We start from the raw sequence: 19,923 nt of genomic DNA on the forward strand, positions 1-19,923 counted from the left end.
TCTTTAACTGTAAAGCATGAGTCCTATTGCAAATTGATATCTTCCTTGCATTCTCCCAAATATCCTCCCATGCCTCTTAGGAGACTTCAACATCCAGCTCTCTTTCCCATATCCTGCAGAGTCGATCAAACTCATCTGAGGAGGCACCCTCAGACAGAAAGGGTAACCTTAGCACTTAGCACCCTCTCTGTATTTTTTTTTTGAATAAAATCCCTAACTTGAAAAAAAAACGAAAGAGATCTCGGTTAGATAACTCGTACTTCCATACTAACTGATCGAAGGACATCATTACATCTCCCTCAAATAAATCACCCATGCAAGACACACCCTTAGCTGCCCAATGTCTAAATCCTAAATCTATCATACCCGGTTGAAAACCCAGCATACCCACTATAGGCGTAAACAAAGATGTTTTGCCAATATTGCCTTCCCTCTGCAGAATTGCCCTCCATGCTTTAACAGTATTGATGTCTGCTGGGTTATGGCAGTCTTCCCTAACTGTCCTCATTTTGTACAAAAACAGCAAACTGGTAAGGGGGCACCTTGCCTGGGAGGCTTCGATAGCTAGCCATATTGAAGGAGGATCTCCACAAACCCAATCACTGATGTAGGACAAAAGCGAGCTTAATTGGTCATTTTTAATGTCTGGAAGGTCCACTCCCCCCAGTCTGAGAGGCAGTTGCAGTTTGGCTAATTTAATGAGGGGCCACTTATGATGCCAAATTAAGGAGCTGAACCAGCCATTCAGTCTCCTGGGTGTTTGCTTATTGAAAATCAGGGGAAGTATCTGTATAGAGTATAGCAAACAGGGGAGAATATTCATCTTAATAAGTGCTATCCGACCCAACCACGAGACTGGAAGTGCCTCCCATCTTTGAAGATCTTGTTTAATTTTTCCAGATAATTGGATAAAATGGACTTTGAACAGTATTTGTCCGGCTTGTCACCTTGCTCATATAACCTTTGCTTTGCAAAACCAGCTCCTTCTTTGCCATCTGCATGAGCACGGAATTTAATGCAGACCATAGTGCCATAATCCTTTGTAGTTTGACCAACGAGGGTCTGTCAAAGTAGGCCTTCTCGGCTGCTTTTAACCGTGCTTCAAGGAGACATTACTGCTCACCCTTCTGCCGCTTCCTACTGGCGGAATATGAAATAACTAACCTCCTAGCATAGGCTTTGGTAGTTTTCCAGAGGACGGATGAGCTATCAACCAAGCCTGTGTTGATGTCTACGAACACCCGAAATTCCCGAGAGAAATACTCCACAAACTTCTTATCCTTGAGGATTTGCCAGTACCTCGAACCCACTGTAATGTCCTTAATCTTAACCATAAGGTACACTGGAGCATGATCAGAGATGGTAATATTACCAATCGCACAAGATGCCACCAAATCCAGGGTTACTGCAGGGGTCAGAAAAATATCAATCCTGGTGTGACATCTGTGCAGATTGGAGAAAAATATAAAATCCCTACCTGTAGGGTGGAGACGCCTCCAGATGTCCACCAACCCTAACTCTCCACACAGGCCCACTAACTGTTTAGTTTGAACAGAGGGTATCGCAGGATATTTAGGCAACCTGTCTATTGTGGGATCCATGAAGCAGTTAAAATCTCCCCCTATAATGATGTGCCAGGACTCGAGAGTTATCAGTTTAGAATAAGCCTCTACCAAAAATTTAAGGGGATGAGCTGGAGGGCAATAAACATTTAAAACACCATATTCTTCCCCATTTATCAGGGCTGTAAGAATTACAAACCCTCCCGTATGGGTCTTTAAATGGGAGATTCTTCCTAACCAATATAGCCACTTCCCTACTTCTGGTATTCAGTGATGAAAAATAAACTCAGTCAAAGCCACTCCAAATGCTCCTTGTCATCCAAATGTGTCTCCTGTAACAAAGCAATATTCACCTTCTTTCTTAGACTCAAGAGTACCTTCTTCCTCTTAATCAGTGAGTGACTTCCCATGATATTCCAGGTACACCATTTAATCAAATCATTAGCCATAATCTTCTGCAATAACATTTAAATTCCAGAGAGGAGGAACCTGAACCACAAACAGCTGAGCCTTAGTGTCACATGATCCACCAAATAGAAAAACTGCATAAAGTAAAACCACTACATTTAACAAAACTATTGAGAATAAAAAAAACAAAATCCAAAAAACAAACCGACATATAAAGCGCCAACATCGCTGAGTAGGGGAACTCACCCCCTGTCTAGAGGGGGCAAATATCCATCCCAAACTGCCCATAAGTAGGCATCTAGACATCCCAACCACCTTCACTTCTCCTAGCAAGAGCCGCACTGCAAACACAAGCAGAAAAGAATAAACACCCCATAAGAATACCATCATGAATAAAAACATTTTCTCTTTGAAAAAAAAGGGAATAAATACCCCTATCCTTTGGTATATCCTAACTTAAAAACTGAAAATGTACATCTCAACTGCCGCCAAACATAGTTTAAACCAAATTATTATCAATAGCGAAAAAAAGAAAGACTAAGCTCCAATTGGACTTCTTCCATTTCTTTTCCAAAACGATAAAGACATACACAAACAACACTCTTTATATATGCTAAAATTGTTCAAATTAGGTTAGTTTGTCCACAAAGTCTCTTGCCTTCTCCAACATGTCAAAGAGATGTATGGCTCCATCTAAAGTGATCCGAGGCACTGCTGGATACCTCGGAGTACTGAAACCCAAGCTCTGTCAGTCTTCTTTTGACACAGTCTAAAAGATTTTTGTTTCTGGATCACCGCCACTGAGAAGACCTGAAGCAAATGATCTTAGAGCCCTCGTAAATTAGGACCTTCGGATGCTTCGCCTCCATGACTCTCTCCTTATCTCAGTAATGATGGAACCGCACCAGGAGAGGACAAGGACGTTGACCCAGGCCTGATCTCCACTCTGCAACGCAGTGAGCCCTCTCTATCTTCAATCCTCTTGTGCCAGCCTCCAAGTCAAGGAATTTCGGCAGCCAATCCTCAATAAATTCCGCAGGCTGCTCACCTTCCTTACCCTCAGACAAAGCAATGATCCGAATGTTCTTTTTCTCCTGCCCTTGTTCTCAAGATCATCCACTTGGTCACGCAAATTACGGACCTGCGTCTCCAGGGCTTGGATCCTATCCTTGGATGAACTGGCATCAGCTTCCACCACTGTGACCCTGTGCTCCACCATATCCTCTTCTCCAGGTCTCCCAGTTGTTGCTTATGCTTCTGCAGCATGAGAGAGATTGGAGACAGCTTCTTTTCATTTCGTTTCCCCAGCACCTCGCGAGATTTCGAGAACTCATTCAACAGGGCCTGGAAAGTACTCGACTCAGAGGATCCTGCAGGCTGTGCTGCAGACTCTGCCTCAGATGCACCTCCTCCCTTTTTCGACATCTCTGGATGGCTGGAAACACAAATAAGTTAATGTTTAGAAGTTTTTGGGACTCCACGATCTTTCCGGAGTCCCAAGATATCGCGATGGCCTGGGTTGGATGGCTTAAAGGTTCATCCCACTTGTAAAGCAATGCGGAGCTCTGCAGTGTGATCTTCTCAGATCGCTGCCCTCTTGGATCCTCTATTGTGTGATTTTTAACTTTGTACACTCCAGTCCAACACCAGTATCTCCAAATCGTGTTGGTCATTGACTCTTAATCATTTAGAAACTAAGTTAATAATATGGTTTCCTGTATTACAGTTTTCAAAATCTGAGCTTGTTTATTGAAGTTTTCTTTGGACCCTTAAACAAAATTATGACTTGCCATGCAATTGTGTGGTCGAAATAATTTCTGGAACTTTGTCAAGATATACTCTGTGGATGAAAGTTGGCATGAAGCTCAAAATATACTTGCTAAAAGAGAGAATACATAAATATTGCACAAATCAGCACTGCCTTATATGTAAAGAGTAGACAGGCTAGGCTTGTATCCCCCGGATTCGAGACGAGTCAGAGGTGACAATTGAAACATCCTGAGGAGACTTGACTGGATGGAGTTGGAGGTGAAAAGGATGTTTCTTGTGGGATAATCTAAAAATAGGGGTCACGGTTTAAAAATAAGGGGTCACACATTTAAGACAAGGGAAAAGTAAATAGAGGGTTGTAAATCTTTGGATGCAAAATCTTTTATTATTTTTAAGGCCGAGGTTTATCGATTCTTGACCTCCAAGGGAATGAAAGGTTGTCAAGGGCATGCAGGACTGCAGGGTTGAGGTTAAAATCAGAGTTCCCTTGATCTTAATAAGTGGTGGAGTTGGATTGAAGGGTCAAGTGGCTCTTGTTTGTATTTGCTTTCAGTAAATTATGATGTCCCCAGTTCTTATCAAGTGCTAATGGGTAATCATGTTCATGTCCAAGATTTATAGTACACTTGATTTGCCATTTCTGTCTATTTTGGATTGTGTGAAAAAGATGCCACTGGGTGGCACGGTGGCACAGTGGTTAGCACTGCTGCCTCACAGCGCCAGAGAGCCGGGTTCAATTCCCGCCTCAGGCGACTGACTGTGTGGAGTTTGCACGTTCTCCCCGTGTCTGCGTGGGTTTCCTCCGGGTGCTCCGGTTTCCTCCCACAGTCCAAAAATGTGCAGGGGTCAGGTGAATTGGCCATGCTAAATTGCCCGTAGTGTTAGGTAAGGGGTAAATGTATGGGTGTGTTGCGCTTCGGCGGGGCGGTGTGGACTTGATGGGCCGAAGGGCCTGTTTCCACACTGTAAGTAATCTAATCTATCTAATCTAATCTAATCTAATCTAATCTAATCTAAGTGTTTGATCTGATTTGGCCAACACTGGTTTAAATCAATTATATTTTATATCAAGTGACAGTATACTTGATAATTTATATTTTAGGTCACAATTTATTTGGTTTCTGTTTCTAATAAAACAAATCACATGGTCACTTTGATGGAGCAAGTTTTGTTCAAAATTAATCCGTTTCAATAAATAACTTTCCATAGTCTAATCTGTAAAAGATCTTTTTGCTGTAAACCCTGCATCAATGGTCCTGGTTGACTGCCAATGTAACTTCCAGTTTCTGGCTTATAAGTTTGCATCATGTGCCAGGGATTTTTCCATGACACCAGTCTTCTCTCACTTCCATTAGCTGATTACTTTTCAAAATGTAAAATTAGCTGTAGAATCTGCATATCAAGTTAGCATATTTGACTTCTTGGAAGCTGAAGTCAAGCTGAATCCATTTAAGCAAAGGGTATTCTAAAGCGTAGCTTGGCATTGAGCCATTTCTAGGTAAGGTAATGAAGTGCTGGTAAGAAATTTGCAAAAGATGCTCTTTTATTTCCCCTTCATGTTGGGGAAAGGTTTATTCCTGTCTATGCTCTCCTATGCTCATATTTTATACATCATCTCAATCATGTCGTCCCTTGATCTCCTCTGCTGTAAGGAAAACAACCCTAGTCTATCCAATTTTTCTTCATAACTGATATTCTGCAATCTGGGCACCATCATGATAAGTCTCCTCGGCACCCTGTCCGATGGTGTCACATTACTCCAATAGTGTGGATTCCAGAACTGCACACACTCTCGCTGTGGTCTAACCAGTGTTTTATACCTTTTCAGCAGAACTGCCTTGTGCTTAAATTCTATGCCTTGGCTAATGAAGGCATTTCGTAGAGTCATAGGGTCATAGTGATGTCTAGCATGGAAACAGACCCTTCGGTCCAACTTGTCCATGCCAACCAAATATCCTAATCTAATCTAGTCACATTTGCCAGCACTTGGCCCATATCCCTCCAAACCCTCCCTATTCATATACCCATCCAGATGCCTTTTAAATGTTACAATTATACTAGCCTTCACCACTTACTCTGGCAGCTCATTATATACATGTACCACCCTTTGCGTGAAAAAGTTGCCCCTTAGGTCCCTTCGAAATTTGTCCCCCTCTCACCCTAAACCTATGCTGTCTAGTTCTGGACTCCCCTTGTGTTGTGTTAACTACATTGTCCACCTACCTGATCTCTTAAGGGACTGGTGTATATGCACACCAAGTTCTCTGTAATCCTCTGTGCTTCTCAAGGTTCTGTTGTTCATCATTTAAGCTTGCTTTATTTGTCATACCCAAGTGTAACCCCTCACACTTATCTGAACTGACTTCCATTTGCCACTGATCAACCCATCTGACCAGTCTATATCTTCCTGTAATCTAAGGCTATCCTCCTCACTATTTATCATTCCGTCAGTTTTTGTGTCATCTCCTAGATTTAAGTCTAAATCATTTAGATAAACCTCAATCAGCAAGCGGCTTAACATTGACTCCTGTCGGAACTCGCTGGACACACACTTCTAGTCTGTAACAGTGACCCATCAACTCCATTTTGTGAAAGGAAAGCAATGCAAAAGCCCTGTAAGTGATCTGTGCACCTCTTTAATCTCCAGGTATTAAAAGCATGTCTCAAAATGAATTAGCTTTGCCCGTACACTGGTTTAGTCAGGAGTCTGTACAATACAACAGCATTGCCACTCAAGGGAAATGCTGTTATGACTTCAGTCAGTTCAGTCAACTGCAATCCAAAAATGTGCAGGTTAGGTGGATTGGCCTTGCTAACTGTCCTGTTAGAGACAAAAAAAAGCTGCAGATACTGGAATCCAAAGCAGACGAGCAGGAGTCTGGAAGAACGCAAGACAGGCAGCATCAGAAAGAGAAGAAAATGTTTCAGGTATAACATTTCGCCCCATAGCACCCAGGGATGTGCAGGCTAAGTGGATTAGCCACAGTAAATGTGGGATTTGAGGGATAAAGTGGGGACCTGGGTCTGGGTAGATGCTCATTGGAGGGTCAGTGCAGACTCAATGAGCCAAATGGCCTCCTTCCACAATAAAGATTCTATTATTCTATGAATTCATGAGAGACTTTGCTGTTCCTTGTTCAGATAGATTTATCTGCTTTTGGGGAAGGAGCAGGCCTTCTAGAATAGGAGTTGCTTCAGGAGTTGGACAGAGGGCTGACACAACATTAATGTTTATTAGCATACTGTCAGCTTTTCATATTTAAAAAGGATTCAATTCACCGTTGGATGAGTGTTCTTGCCACTTGCAATTTAGAATCTCAGATGTCCAGTGAAAATACGATGGATGAATCCCCTGCTTTATTTTAACCACCATCTGGAGCATCTGGTTTTGTCTGACATTGACCTGTAACTTCTTCAACAGAATGCTTGGGCCAAGTCATATCTTGACTGTAAAATTTTGAGTTATGGAATTGCATGCAAATCACAAACTACAGGTGTGTAAACAAGAAAAAGACTGCAGATATAAGTATTTACCTAACTCATAAAAAATGATTTTTAATATTATAGATTTTATTTTTTAAGATTCAAATATCAGTACCATATCTCCTAGGTTTTTGCTCCCAAAGCACTGTTCTAAATTGATGCCATTAGTTGTTTGGTCTCCTCAAAACAATTCTGACAGTTGTTTTTAAACAATAGATTTCTGACTTGGAATGTAGTGATCAGGAAATGGAATCAATGCTAAAGCATCGAAAGGCAGATACAAGGAGCAGACCATTCAGCCCCACCATTCGCTATGATCATAGCTGATCATCCAACTCAGTATCCTGTTCCTGGTTTTTCCCATACCCTTTGATCTCTTTAGTGCTAAGAACTATATCTAAATCCTGATTTGAAAACATTTGATGCTTTAGACAGAATCACTTTCTGTGGCAGAGAATTCTATAGGCTCACCATTCTCTAGTGAAGAGATTTCTCCTCACCTCAGTCCTAACTGACCTATCTCATACTTTTAATCTGTGATGCTTGGTTCTGGACTCCCCTGCCATTGGGAAAGTCCTTCTGCTTTTGTCCTGTCTACTTCCATTAGAATTTTATACATTTCAGTGAGATCCCCCCCATACCTCTAAATCCAGTGAATACAGTCTTGACTGAATCAGTCTCTCTTCACACTTCAGTCCTGCCATCCCAGAAATCAGTCTGGTAATCCTTTGTGCAATCCCTCCATATCCCAAACATTCTTCCTCAGATAAGGAGACAACAGCTTGGCATTTACCCTAGGGATGGAAGGTAGTAACATCATTGTATAAAGGACGATAATTGTGGTTGTTTGAGCTGGTAGCAGCACTACGGATGACCCAAACCCAAAAGGTCAAACTTTTGACTGCTTCTGCAGTGGCCTGCGCAGTATAACATGGATGTTAAAATGTTTATGTGGTAGAAGCAGGGAGAATTAATGCAACATAATGTCTAATTTCCATTTGAATGTGGTCCACATTAGAGGTGAATGTGCAGCATTCGCCTCATGAGAGGAGAGGAAGATCCCCTTCTATTCTTAATTAAAATTTGCAGCATCCTCAAAGTTATTGGTTACCTGGGATTAATATTTGTAAGAAAACAAATAGTACCATTGAAATTGACTCAGTATACAATCGTTGTTGTCTCATGGCAGATTCCTGGCTCATTGTCTGCTGTTGCTTCCTCTTGAGCTGCTTTCTTGGCATTTACTTTGTCAGTGGTGGTTTGCCATTACCTTCCACTTTGTGTCAGAATGAGGAGGAAGATCCTAAGTCTAACTTGGACAAACTGGAAATCAAACCTGCATTGTTGGCACCGGTCAACTGAGCTATCCAGCCTCCATGTTTAAACTATGACTTACCAAATTATCCTGCTATGGTTTTGAGAGTCTTAAATTCTCAAAAGTGCTAAGACCAATGTTGTAGTGTTCAGTGCAGACTTAATAAACGGTGCCGATTGCTGTTATAATTTCCAGCTGTGTGGTCATGATATTTATGATGTGTTGTGAAGGGATAAATGAACCACACAGTATAAATTCAATCCAGATGAATTAATTGGACTAACTGATTTGATCAAGATTATCAATGTTCAGTGTTGTGTTTGCATAGTACAGAATACCATTTGTACTGACATGTGTCTTAATTTAACTAGCATATCAATCACAGTAGAAATTGTGTCTCTGCAGCAGGGCTTGTACATAACCATTTGACTCAAAGGTAAGAGTGAAAGCTTAGGCATCACTGAGACCAAAACTTACTTTAATGATTGCTGGAATAACAGTAATATTGTGTGATGGAGATGTGGTCTAATGAGTTTCCGCATTTATATTTGAAGTCATAGAACTCTACAGGAGGGACAGCTGTACAGATCCTTCGGTCAAACTCGTCCTTGCCATCAAATATTCTCCATTAATCTAGTTCCATTTACCAGCATTTGGTCCATATCCCTCTAAACCTTTCCTAATCATATGGGTATATGCATAGGAAGGGTTTAGAGGGATATGGGCCAAATGCTGACAAATGGGATTATATTAAATTAAGATATCTGGTCGGCATGGACCAATTGGACTGAAAGATCTGTTTTCATGCAGTGCAGCTCTATGACTCTAAGTATAAATGAGGGAGCACATCTCCATCACACAATATTACTGTTATTCCAGCAACCATTAAAGTAAGTTTTGGTCTCAGTGATGCCTTTGCGGTACACTCACCTTTTGAGTCACATTGTTATGTTCAAGTTGAGAGTGTGGTGCTGGAAAAACGCAGCAGGTCAGGCAGCATCCGAGGAGCAGGAAAATCGACATTTCGGGTAAAAGCCCTTCATCAGGAAGAGCCTTTTCAGCAGCACACTCTCGACTCTAATCTCCAGTATCTGCAGTCCTCACTTTTGCCTGGTTATGTTCAAGACCCGTTGCAGAGACACAATGCCTTATCTAGACTTGTGCTTCTGTACAGTACTAAGGCAGTGCTACACTGGTGGATGTGTTTTATTTGGTTGAAACCCTGAACTAACCTTCTGGTACACAGGGGGAAAAAAAATCAATTTGAAAAATGTCATCAGGGAGTTCTGTCTTGGCAAGTCCTCAATTCGCATCACAGAAAGCAGAGCCTCCTGATTTCCTATGCTGTTAAATTTAGGATCTTGTGTGTGCGCAGTTTGATTTTGGCATTTCTTTATGTTACAAAATGGCTGCAGTTTAGAGCCACCTAATTGGTTGTGAAACAATTTGGATTGTCTGGGAACATCGAATACTATACAAATGCATGTTCTCTCTTCAAGAAACTTGCATCTTTAGATTTAAAGCTTGTTACCCTCTGTTAGGACCAAGGCCTATTTATTCCAGACCCCATTTTGAACCATCATAGCATTCACAGGGTATGAGATGATCCAGAAATGCTGGACCCTAAGTCTCATCATGGAAAATACATTCCTTTATTCCTCAGCAGATCAATCATTTTCATCTTGTCATTTTTTAACAATACAACAATTCTGTCACAGCCACCGCTCTACATACAAAGTAATTTCAATCAGCACTGGACTTGGTGTTCAACACTCTTGGGCCAATCTATCTAATTATCATTCTCAACATTCCAAAATGTGCTTGGTGAAATTCAAGTTGCTTAAATCTATTTTATCTTAAGAATAAGCAGGTATCATGGAAATCTTTTCACGAAATAAATTGAATTGCAGTAAACATGTAATGTGTTCTTGCACTCTAATAAACTTTTGTCTGTTCTGCCTTTAGGACCCTGTTTTCCCCTCTCCCTTGGGTATTATTCAAGCTTTCCCCTAAAAGTAAAATTGATACCTGCTTTAACTACTCCAAATGGCAGTGAGATCCACATATTGACCACTCTGTTCAAAGAATTTCTCCTAGTTTTTAAAATTTGATTCATTAATGTGCTAATTAATAAATAAGCTCCTTACTCCAAACTCATGCACAAGCTTCTCCAGGTGCATCTTGCTCCATCTTACCTGACAGTTTCAGCATATCGATATGGTAAATGTCTTGTAAAATTTTTTCTTCAATATTCTCCTTGTGTATGAAGATCAAAACTGCCCACCATGATCCTCTGGAAATGACCAGTCAACATTTTGTTTCAGAGCGTCTAAACATTAGACCTGAGGAGTAAAACACAAATCAGAATAACCTGGCATGAGAGAAGCAGGAGATTAAATACACAATTAAAAGCTTAAAAGCTTTGCTGTATGACGTGATTATGTTTAGAAGTCAATCAGTAAAGAACGCCACGAGAAAAAAAATCAAGTAATGTAGAAGCGATGAAACTGGCAGTCGCTTGAAGCTGTACTCTGTAGAAAAGTCAACAATAAACTCGTACAATTTGAACTCAGTGTTTTAATTGGCTTGCTCAAATCAAATAGAAATCGTGATAATCTCTTTCTCTTTTTGACCTTTTCTCTGCCTTTTTAATTCGTGTCTGAGTTTGTTTAAAGTAATGGATAATAAAGGTTTGTTATTTTCTAGTTTCATAGCTATCTAATTTGGTCGTGAACCTCTGTTTACTCAAATGTCTGGTATTGTTGTTAACTACTTGTTGACCCATTTTGTTGTCAATCCCCAAATACTTATCATAATTTTCATTATAGATTTTGTTTTCCTAGTTTTCCATATGATACAAGAATCAAACTTGACGAGTGGGAAATAAGTTAGAGGAAAAGTTTGGTAACTCATGTTTTTTTTCAATTTCATTTTGCAAGTATTTATATGCTGAATGTGTGGAAACAGTGCTGGCTATTTCAGTAGGTAAATTTGAATGGAGCTAGTGAATACTTGATGACAGATGGATGACTGTTTCTTGTTTGGAAAGATTTTGGATGCTGGTGAAGCACCTTGATCCAACGATTTGGAGATATTTTCTTCTTCCTAGTATTTGACTTGTGTGTGAGAAATCTGTGTCTTTGTGGCAATATGTACATTTGGTAATTGCTGACTAGCCATGAATGGAGCTGCGAAAGCACCATTTTAACCATATTTAATAATTCTAATAATTATATGTGTACATGCACATAACAAAGCAATTTTATTAGCTGGCACCTCTCGAACCAGGATTGTGCCAGTTGAACAAATATTCCAGGTAATGAAGGGGTCCACATAATCAATGTGAAAACATACACTAAGTATTAGAAACATAATGCAGGGAGTCATTGTTGTACTTTATCTACAGCATAAATCACTCAAATAAAACTTAACAGCAAAGAGCTTTCTCACTCACACCCTCAACTGACTGTTCAGACATTCTAGTGGATCATTATATTTGAATAAACACTCAAAATTCAATTAACTATATTGTGTGGCCATTCAGTTGAACAACAAGTATGTTTACAATGTGGTAAATAAATTTCAAAAATCTATAATAATTGGACAGAATAATATAGCAAACTTCAGTATCCGAGGTGTATAATTTTTGCCACTTTATCAAGAGTGCTGGTACATAAGGTGCCAGTTAAAATTAAGTTTGCTCTACATCTAAAAGTATTTCACATGCCTGAATTTTCTGAAACAATTGTTAACGTCTGGGGTTATATAAATCATATTTTTGATACCATTGCATGAGGAGACCATTGAACGATGAGAGAGCACTTTCAGAAAATCTGATCAAATTAAGTGAACTACAAGCAGTATAGGATGGAATTTAATGTGACTGAATGTTAAGTAAGCTATGTTGGTGAAAACAACACTATATATGATAAGAATAAATGAGGGTTAATTGACTGGTCAAATAAGAATTAGCATGTTGTTTAAATTTAAGGTTGTGAATGACTTGAGGAATTTGGAGGTGATAGTGTTTCCATGCACTGTTGCTTTTGTCCTTCTAGACGGTAGATGTTGTGAATTTGAAAGGTACAACCAAATGAGCCTTGGCCAAGTTGCTCCAGTGGAATACAAATTGAGCATGGGAAGCGGAGGCATTTAATAGTACTGTTAATGACCCATTTCATCACTTTGCTGTTGAGTGATGGATTACTAATTTATTCAAATGGATTTGTCCTGCTTTTTGTGGACATGACATGTCAGGGCAATTTAACAGATTTTTGGATAGATTGCAGTGTCGTAGCTTAGCATAGTGTGGCTAGTTCTGCAGCACAAATCTTCAGTATAATAGCCAGGATGTCGTCAGACCCCACAATTTTTGCGCGCTCCATTGCCTTTAGCTGTTTCTTAATATCATGTAGGGTAGATAAAATTGGCTGAAGATTGGCATCTGTGATGCTAGGAACCTGATTCAGCTTTGCCTTTTGCACTACATGCTGGGTTCTCCCAACGTTGTAGCTAAGGATATTTGTGTGGTCTCTGTATCATGTTTGTTGTTTATTATTCTGCATGATTTTATGGCCAGTTGAGATAAATAAATGAATATGTTGATTCTGAAGTTGCAATCTTCTATTTGCAAGGTTGTTTGTATTGTCTGTGTCCATTCTTTTGTCTACCAGTATTCATGACTGGATGTAGTAGGTGCAAACCTTTGATCTGTTAGTTGTGGGATTGCCTTGCTCTATTGCATACTTCTCCAGCCCTTTAACATGCATGTAGTCCCATATTGTAGTTCGACCAGATTGAGACCTCATTTTTAGGTGGGCATGGGGCAGCACAATGGTTAGCACTGCTGCCTCACATATTTGATTGCAGCTTTGGATGACTGTCATTGTGGAGTTTGCAAATTCTCACTTGTGTCTGTGTGGATTTCTTCTGGGTGCTCCTGTTTCCTCCACAATCCAAAGATGTGCAGGTCAGGTGAATTGGCCACGCTCAATTGTCCATAGTGTTAAGTGCATTAGTCAGGGGAATTATAGGGTAGGGGAATGGGTCTGGGTGAATTACTCTTCGGAGGGTCGGTGAGGGCTTGTTGGGCCAGATGGTCTGTTTCCATACTGTAGGGAATCTAATCTTAAAAAAAAATCCTTCACTGTGGAGGTAGGTGGAATTCTGTGTGGGTTTGCGGTTCAGTTTAATGTTAAAGTCACAGTGCAAATGTAGTCCTAGTCCTAATCTTAATTCTAACTACATAATGGTGGTGTGTGATTTCAATTACTTTTTGTTAAATAGGTCAAATGTATCAGCAGTACCAGCAACCAGGATATGCACCTCAACAACCACCGGCCCAGGCACAGTATGGACTGCAGTACCCAGGTGAGGACGCAGCAATAAAGGAAGAAAGTCGTCAGCATTGCTGAGTTTTAAATTCTTTGGAATTATCAAAGGGGAGCTTTTGTTAACTGTTTGTTGTTTAGTATCATTGAGCTCAAAAATTAAAAAAGGCAGAAATCTAGCTAAGTATTTCTTTTTTAAAAAAGCACAAATGAGCAATTTAACATGTGGCATAATAAACATTTAAGCTAACATTCACAAAAAAGTTGAGTATGACAAAGTACAATAAAGAGGGAGAGATTAGCTGCATTTTGGCTCAATTACATGAAAATAACTCTTATCTCATTGAACAGAATAACAGGTAATGTAGCAGGGTTTTTTTCTATCACAAAGGACCTATACTAAGGTATTTACTTTGATATTAAATCATTGTGCCTGCATCACTTACTTGTGGACAGACTTCTTTTTTACTGACTGCCAATTTAAAAGCAAAATAGTTTAAGATGCAGTTTCATGTATGTGTGTGGAAGTCTGACTTTGAATTTATGCTAATATTATTTATAATTAGTAATAAAGCTTTCTATGGAACTTTGCAGTTGGCCATTTGAGCTGAATTGTTTCTTTTCTCTCTCTTTGTATCAAAAGACATTCCTTGATGTTTTTGTGTGGTGAACTTGGAGCACTTTTTTTAAACAAAGCTCTAAGTAGATACATCATTAAAACTACTGTTAAGTATTTTTAGCCAGGATAGCCAGTTGTCCACATGATTGAGTTGCTTTAAAATAATTGAAAATTACTATTCCAAAAAAAGGCAAACTGAGCCAAATCTGCCAGGAATGTGCTGATATTGCTAGCATTAACAAGTGTAACCTTGACCCCATCCAAGTAATTTTTCCGGTACTGTTTTCGTCATCAGTGGTTGTGTGTTAACTTCACAACTCTTCATGTTGCAGAGAATGGACGCCATCATGGAGTAAGTCCCTTTCCTTAAGGGTTGGCTGCTTTCTAACTGCATATAGGGTAGCACATGATGCAGACCAAATTTAATGTAGACGAGTGTAAAGCATATGGTGACAAAATGAAGTATAATTATTGTGTGCTGTTTGAAGAGTTGATGGTAATGTTCAAAACATTCCAGTTGCTGGACTTATCAAATAATCTGTCAATCTAGCAATCAAAAGGCAAGGTTTGGAATTATAAACCACAGTCCAAAGATGTGCAGGTCAGATGAATTGACCACGCTAAATTGCCCATAGTGTTAAGTGCATTAGTCAGAAGGAAATGGGTCTGGGTGGGTTACTCTTTGGAGGGTTGGTGTGGACTTGTTTGGCTGAAGGGCCTGTTTCCACATTGTAGGGAATCTAATCTAATCTAATCAAATAAATTTAAAGTACCACATTCAGAAGGAAGCAAAAGTTCAAACCAAAGACTGGCAGTTTCAGACTCATCTCATAGTAACTCAACGTTTATATCAGGAATAATATTCATTGCAACTCTTCCACCTGCTTAGATTCTTTGTAATTTCAATTCATGAATGCCCAAGGCTTTTCTTATTATTTAGCCTGGCAGAACAATGTTGAGTTATTATGAGATGTTTCATTTGCTCCCTTTTTAGCTGTAGTTTGTCTTGCTTTAAAAGTAACGTTAATTCAATTAAAAAAATGTCAATTTTGAAGATTGATTGTGAGGTCTGAGAAGAAAAAGCTTGATTACAGTTACTTTTCCTCAACTGGCTCACACTCTGTGTTAGTGGATTCTTGCACTTGTCTTGACTGTCCTATGTGTACATAGTTATTTTTTTACCCTCCATGTTTCTTGGATACCTCATTGTTCAATGATCAAGATGAATGAGGAGAAATCACTGCTTGGAATTTTGTGAGCACTTATGGGGACGCTGAGGGCTTTTTACTTGTTGGCTCATGAAACTAGCTCAATATAAAGAAGACATTTTTACAAGCCAGCAGTACTTGCAAAGGATACATTTGTTGTCTGGGTTCCTGCTAAACCTTCAGAACCAGACATGTCTTGCACCTATGTACTTCCTATTAGTTAAGCACATATGGAGAAGATTACAGTACAAAAAAAAGTGATGGAAGGTGAGTACAAAGTCAGGGGTTTGGGAATAGCCTTCATCATGTCAGAATATTACATTGGAAACACCGATTGAATTCAGACTCTTGACGCATTGAACTCTTGAATATAGAATATAGGATTGAGGCAACTTTTTCAAGGTCAGTGGGTCATCGGGTCACCTTGACCTGTCGCTCAAAAAGCCTCTCAGCCTGCATAATGCTAGCTGAATTTCAAAGGAATATTATGGAATCTCCTAACAGAACAGGAAGTCATTTTGCTTGTATTGTCTGTACCAGTTCTTGGAAAGAGCTGTCTAATTTAGCCCTATTGCTCAGTGTTTTTCCTACAACCCTGCAGTTGGTCCTGCAAATGTATGGCCAATTGCCTTAGGCAAATTCTAAAGGATGTGCTTCCATCCCCCTTTTTAGTTGGCATTTTCCAGATCTGAACACACTTATTATCTCTAAACAAAGAAGTCCTGCTTGCTCCTCTGGTAATCTCTAGTTACTGGTCAATTTGCCACAGGAAAACCAGCAGCGTTTGCTGTTCACACTTTTCATTTTGAAAAAGATTGTGCAAGAAATTGTTCTAAGTGTGTGAGATTGTTCTGCTGTATTAGTGTCCCTCATTTTGAATACATCTATTAAGTGTACCAAAAAAGAGAAAATGCTGGAAAATCTCAGCAAGTCTTGCAGCATCTGTAAGGAGAGAAAAGAGCTGATGTTTCGAGTATAACTGATCCTTAATATTTTTCCCAAAGTATAATACACAGAATTGCAAATGCTCATTAATTTGAAGAGCTTTTAGGACTACTCCAAATAATAGTAGAATAGCATAAAAGTGAAAATCCAATTTTTTTGATAATTGTTTGAGCTGGAATTTACTGAACCTAGACATATTTACTGCATAGCATAGACCATCCAGAATTGGTATGATTCTGAACACAAACTGACAGTTTATCAAACCAGCAGCGTTTGCTGTTCACACTTTTCATTTTGAAAAAGATTGTGCAAGAAATTGTTCTAAGTGTGAGATTGACTTAAATGTGGTTGCTTTTAATGGGCATACAACTAGGAATCAGTTGGCACTTGTTTCATTCAGGTGTTTCTCCAAGAGAGATAACAGTTGGTTGTAGCCCATGGTGTTAAAACTTAAATTCTCACCAGGGAAATTGCTGAATCTCTCAGCAGGGTTTGTATCAAGGTGAGCAGCAAGTGCCCTTGTTTAACCCTGCCAACAAATTCAAGATCAATAAAATTGCTTATGTGAAACTGTACTCGGTGAATCTTTTTATTCTGTTGGTGTATTAGTTATGGTGACATTCACTTATTTTTATATTTTTCTTCTAGGTTATAACCAACAACCAACCTCCCAGCAGCAAGCTCAGCAGTTCCAAGCTTACAATCAGCAAGCATCCCAAGCTCCTGCACCTGGATTCTCCACTCAAGCCCAGCAATTACCATCACAGCCTACTCAGCAGTACCAAGGGGGCTCCTATGCACCACAAAATTATACAACACAAGCTTCTCAGCCTGCTAACTACACAATGCCACCTACCTCCCAGCCTGGTATAGGTCCAAATCAACAAGGGGCTTACCAACCAAGGCCGGGTTTCACACCATCCCCAGGGAGCAATGTGACACCACCACCGTCTGCATCTAATCCATATGCACGAAATCGTCTCCCATTCGCTCAGGGTTATACCCAACCTGGCCCAGGCTATCGGTAAGACTCTAGGGATGCTGGAAAAGCTGCAAGTCTACTTACAGCTGCTAGGTAATAATTTCCATCCATGCAAAGAGAGTCCAAAACTACGTGATTGAAATCAATTTATAATCTAAAGCAGAGCAAGCCCTTGTAGTAGCTTCAGAATAATGGATTTCGTTCGCTGGGGAAAGAGACCAAATAGATTTATTTTCTCCTATTTTCTGCTTTCAAACGTATCAGCATCATAGCATAAGAACTTTTATTGAGACACAACCTAAAAATGTGTTAAGTGATTTTGACTTTGTAGACTGCCTTGGCGAAAGAACAAAGAAATTTAACTCTAGTTTGGAAGTAGACCATGGATGTGATTCATTTTTATTGTTAAATGAATAACGATATGTACTAAGTGATATCCTGATTAAATTGAGATTAGAAGTTAACATGTACAAAAAAGTAACATCCACTTAGAAACTAATAAAGATGTTGAAACTTATAATTTTATTTTAAACATTTATTTATGTTTTTGTCTGGGCTCTAATTTGTGTTCAGTATAACATTTGTATTTTGTTAATTTATTTAGTTTTCAGGAAAAAGAACAAGAATTTCTCTGATGATTGGTGTGCTTTCAAATTTTGATACTTTGATCTCAGGTTGGGGAGAAGTCGTCTCCTGTCTTTGACCATTTTGATCAGGACATCAATTTTCTTTTTCCTCTGCAAAGTGAAACAGATTGTATTCACACAGAAAGATGAAGTTGTTTCTCATCGCACCTTTAATGCCGACAGAGTCCTTGATCAAATCCCAAAGTGCAGTCATTCTTTTTCCAGTATTTTCTTGTAAAATTTTTATCCAACTTCCTAAAGTTCTAAACTTCACTACATAATTGTGCTGTGTTACTTTCCTAACCCATCAAACTGCCAAAGCCTCTTTGGAAATATATTTAAGCTTCTAGCAAAGCATTTGCACATTTTTTGAACATTTAATTTTATTTAATTCCATTTCCTCCCTTGCATTTATTTGAGGCATATGCTCAGAAAATGCAGTATTGGCATAGAGGATATTATGGAAGCCAAGGAGACACCTGCTGTACTTTCGCTGCTACACCTCTTGTGGCTCAATTCTGTTTTGGCTTGTACAATTAAACTGAAGTATTTGCCCAGTTTATTTTGATGCAAATATATATGCTTTTGCAACTTTTGTAAAAAAAAAAGAGGAGGTATGCATTCTTGACATGAACAGTGACTCCAGCTCAAAAATATTTAATTGGATGTAATTGGCATTGGGACACCTTAATTTTATGAAAGTTCAAGTTTTGTTCTTACATGTGTATATGAATGAATCTGCATGTTCACATGTATGTATGTTTTTTCTCAGTTTTAAGCAGCATTAGTCTTCAATCTTCATTTAATAATAAAGTGTTATAACATCTGATGAATTTACACAGGAGTTTAAATTGATCTAAAATAACTTCACTTCAAATTATTGTCGTGATTTAAACTGGGAATAATGTACTGGCAAAAAATACTTGTGTAGTAATGGGACATGACAAAATGTGTAAAAATCCCAATGAGAGCACCACAAACCAACTTTGCCTGACTGCTATTCAGGACAAAAGCATACCAAAGTTGTTTTAGTAGTTACAAAAATAACTACAGGGAGGCTGTGGCCGAGTGGTATTATCATGGACTATTAATTCAGAGATCCAGGTACTGTTTTGTGGATTGGGTTCAAAACAATTTTAGGTGTTGTCCATTCTTTATTTCTCCCACTTTAGTATCCAAAAAAAATTGTATTGTACACCTCAACAAAATGTAATACTTGTTTTTCAAGTTGTAAACAGATTTCCTGGTATCCAGTTATAGAAATCCCACTTCTATTTCAGTTTATAATTCCAAACCATTAAAAATGTGCTGTGTTACATAGTGCCACCCTTAAACAAAATGAAATTCAATATTTAGATGTGTTTCATTGAGAAAATCTAACACAACAAAATTTGTTACTTATCCCCATTTATTCCTTAAGCAATATTTCAACAATTCCTTGTTATTTACTTCCCAAATTCTTCAACTCTTTCAATATAATCACATTCTTGATAATGATCAGTTATAACACTATCTTTTCCTGCAATTGAAGTTTTTACATTGAATAGTTGAATCAGTAAGCTGCATCAGAACTGGCTTCTCTATTGCTGATTCTTCATCTCTCAATAACAATGTGCCTACCCCCACCTACGGTCACTGGCATTAATAACCATTTTAACATACTTCATACTGTCGT

The 19,923-nt window shown here is 39.0% G+C and overlaps 1 protein-coding gene and 1 long non-coding RNA gene across 3 annotated transcripts in view; one reads left to right on the top strand and one right to left on the bottom strand.

Annotated features, from left to right (window-relative positions):
* The window catches only part of LOC148148516 (uncharacterized), a 38,922-nt gene extending 30,935 nt beyond the window's left edge, over window positions 1-7,987 (bottom strand). Inside the window, exon 1 of the long non-coding RNA XR_015758830.1 lies at window positions 7,865-7,987. This is a non-coding gene — a long non-coding RNA (uncharacterized LOC148148516). The remainder of the gene's footprint in view (window positions 1-7,864) is intronic.
* Window positions 1-18,142, top strand: part of tfg (trafficking from ER to golgi regulator) — a 118,657-nt gene extending 100,515 nt beyond the window's left edge. Inside the window, exons 7-8 of one of the 2 annotated variants that reach the window (XM_043701129.2) lie at window positions 13,825-13,908; window positions 17,289-18,142. In XM_043701129.2, the coding sequence (XP_043557064.1) occupies window positions 13,825-13,908; window positions 17,289-17,668 (464 nt within the window). In that variant the 3' untranslated portion in view covers window positions 17,669-18,142. The remainder of the gene's footprint in view (window positions 1-13,824; window positions 13,909-17,288) is intronic. The other variant, XM_043701130.2, reaches the window with a different exon arrangement.
* Window positions 18,143-19,923: the final 1,781 nt, after the last annotated feature.

The sequence above is a fragment of the Chiloscyllium plagiosum genome, unplaced genomic scaffold (genome assembly GCF_037043375.1).
Source record: "Chiloscyllium plagiosum isolate Xiang-an unplaced genomic scaffold, Cpla_swu_hap1 HiC_scaffold_12, whole genome shotgun sequence".
Lineage (NCBI taxonomy): Eukaryota > Metazoa > Chordata > Chondrichthyes > Orectolobiformes > Hemiscylliidae > Chiloscyllium > Chiloscyllium plagiosum.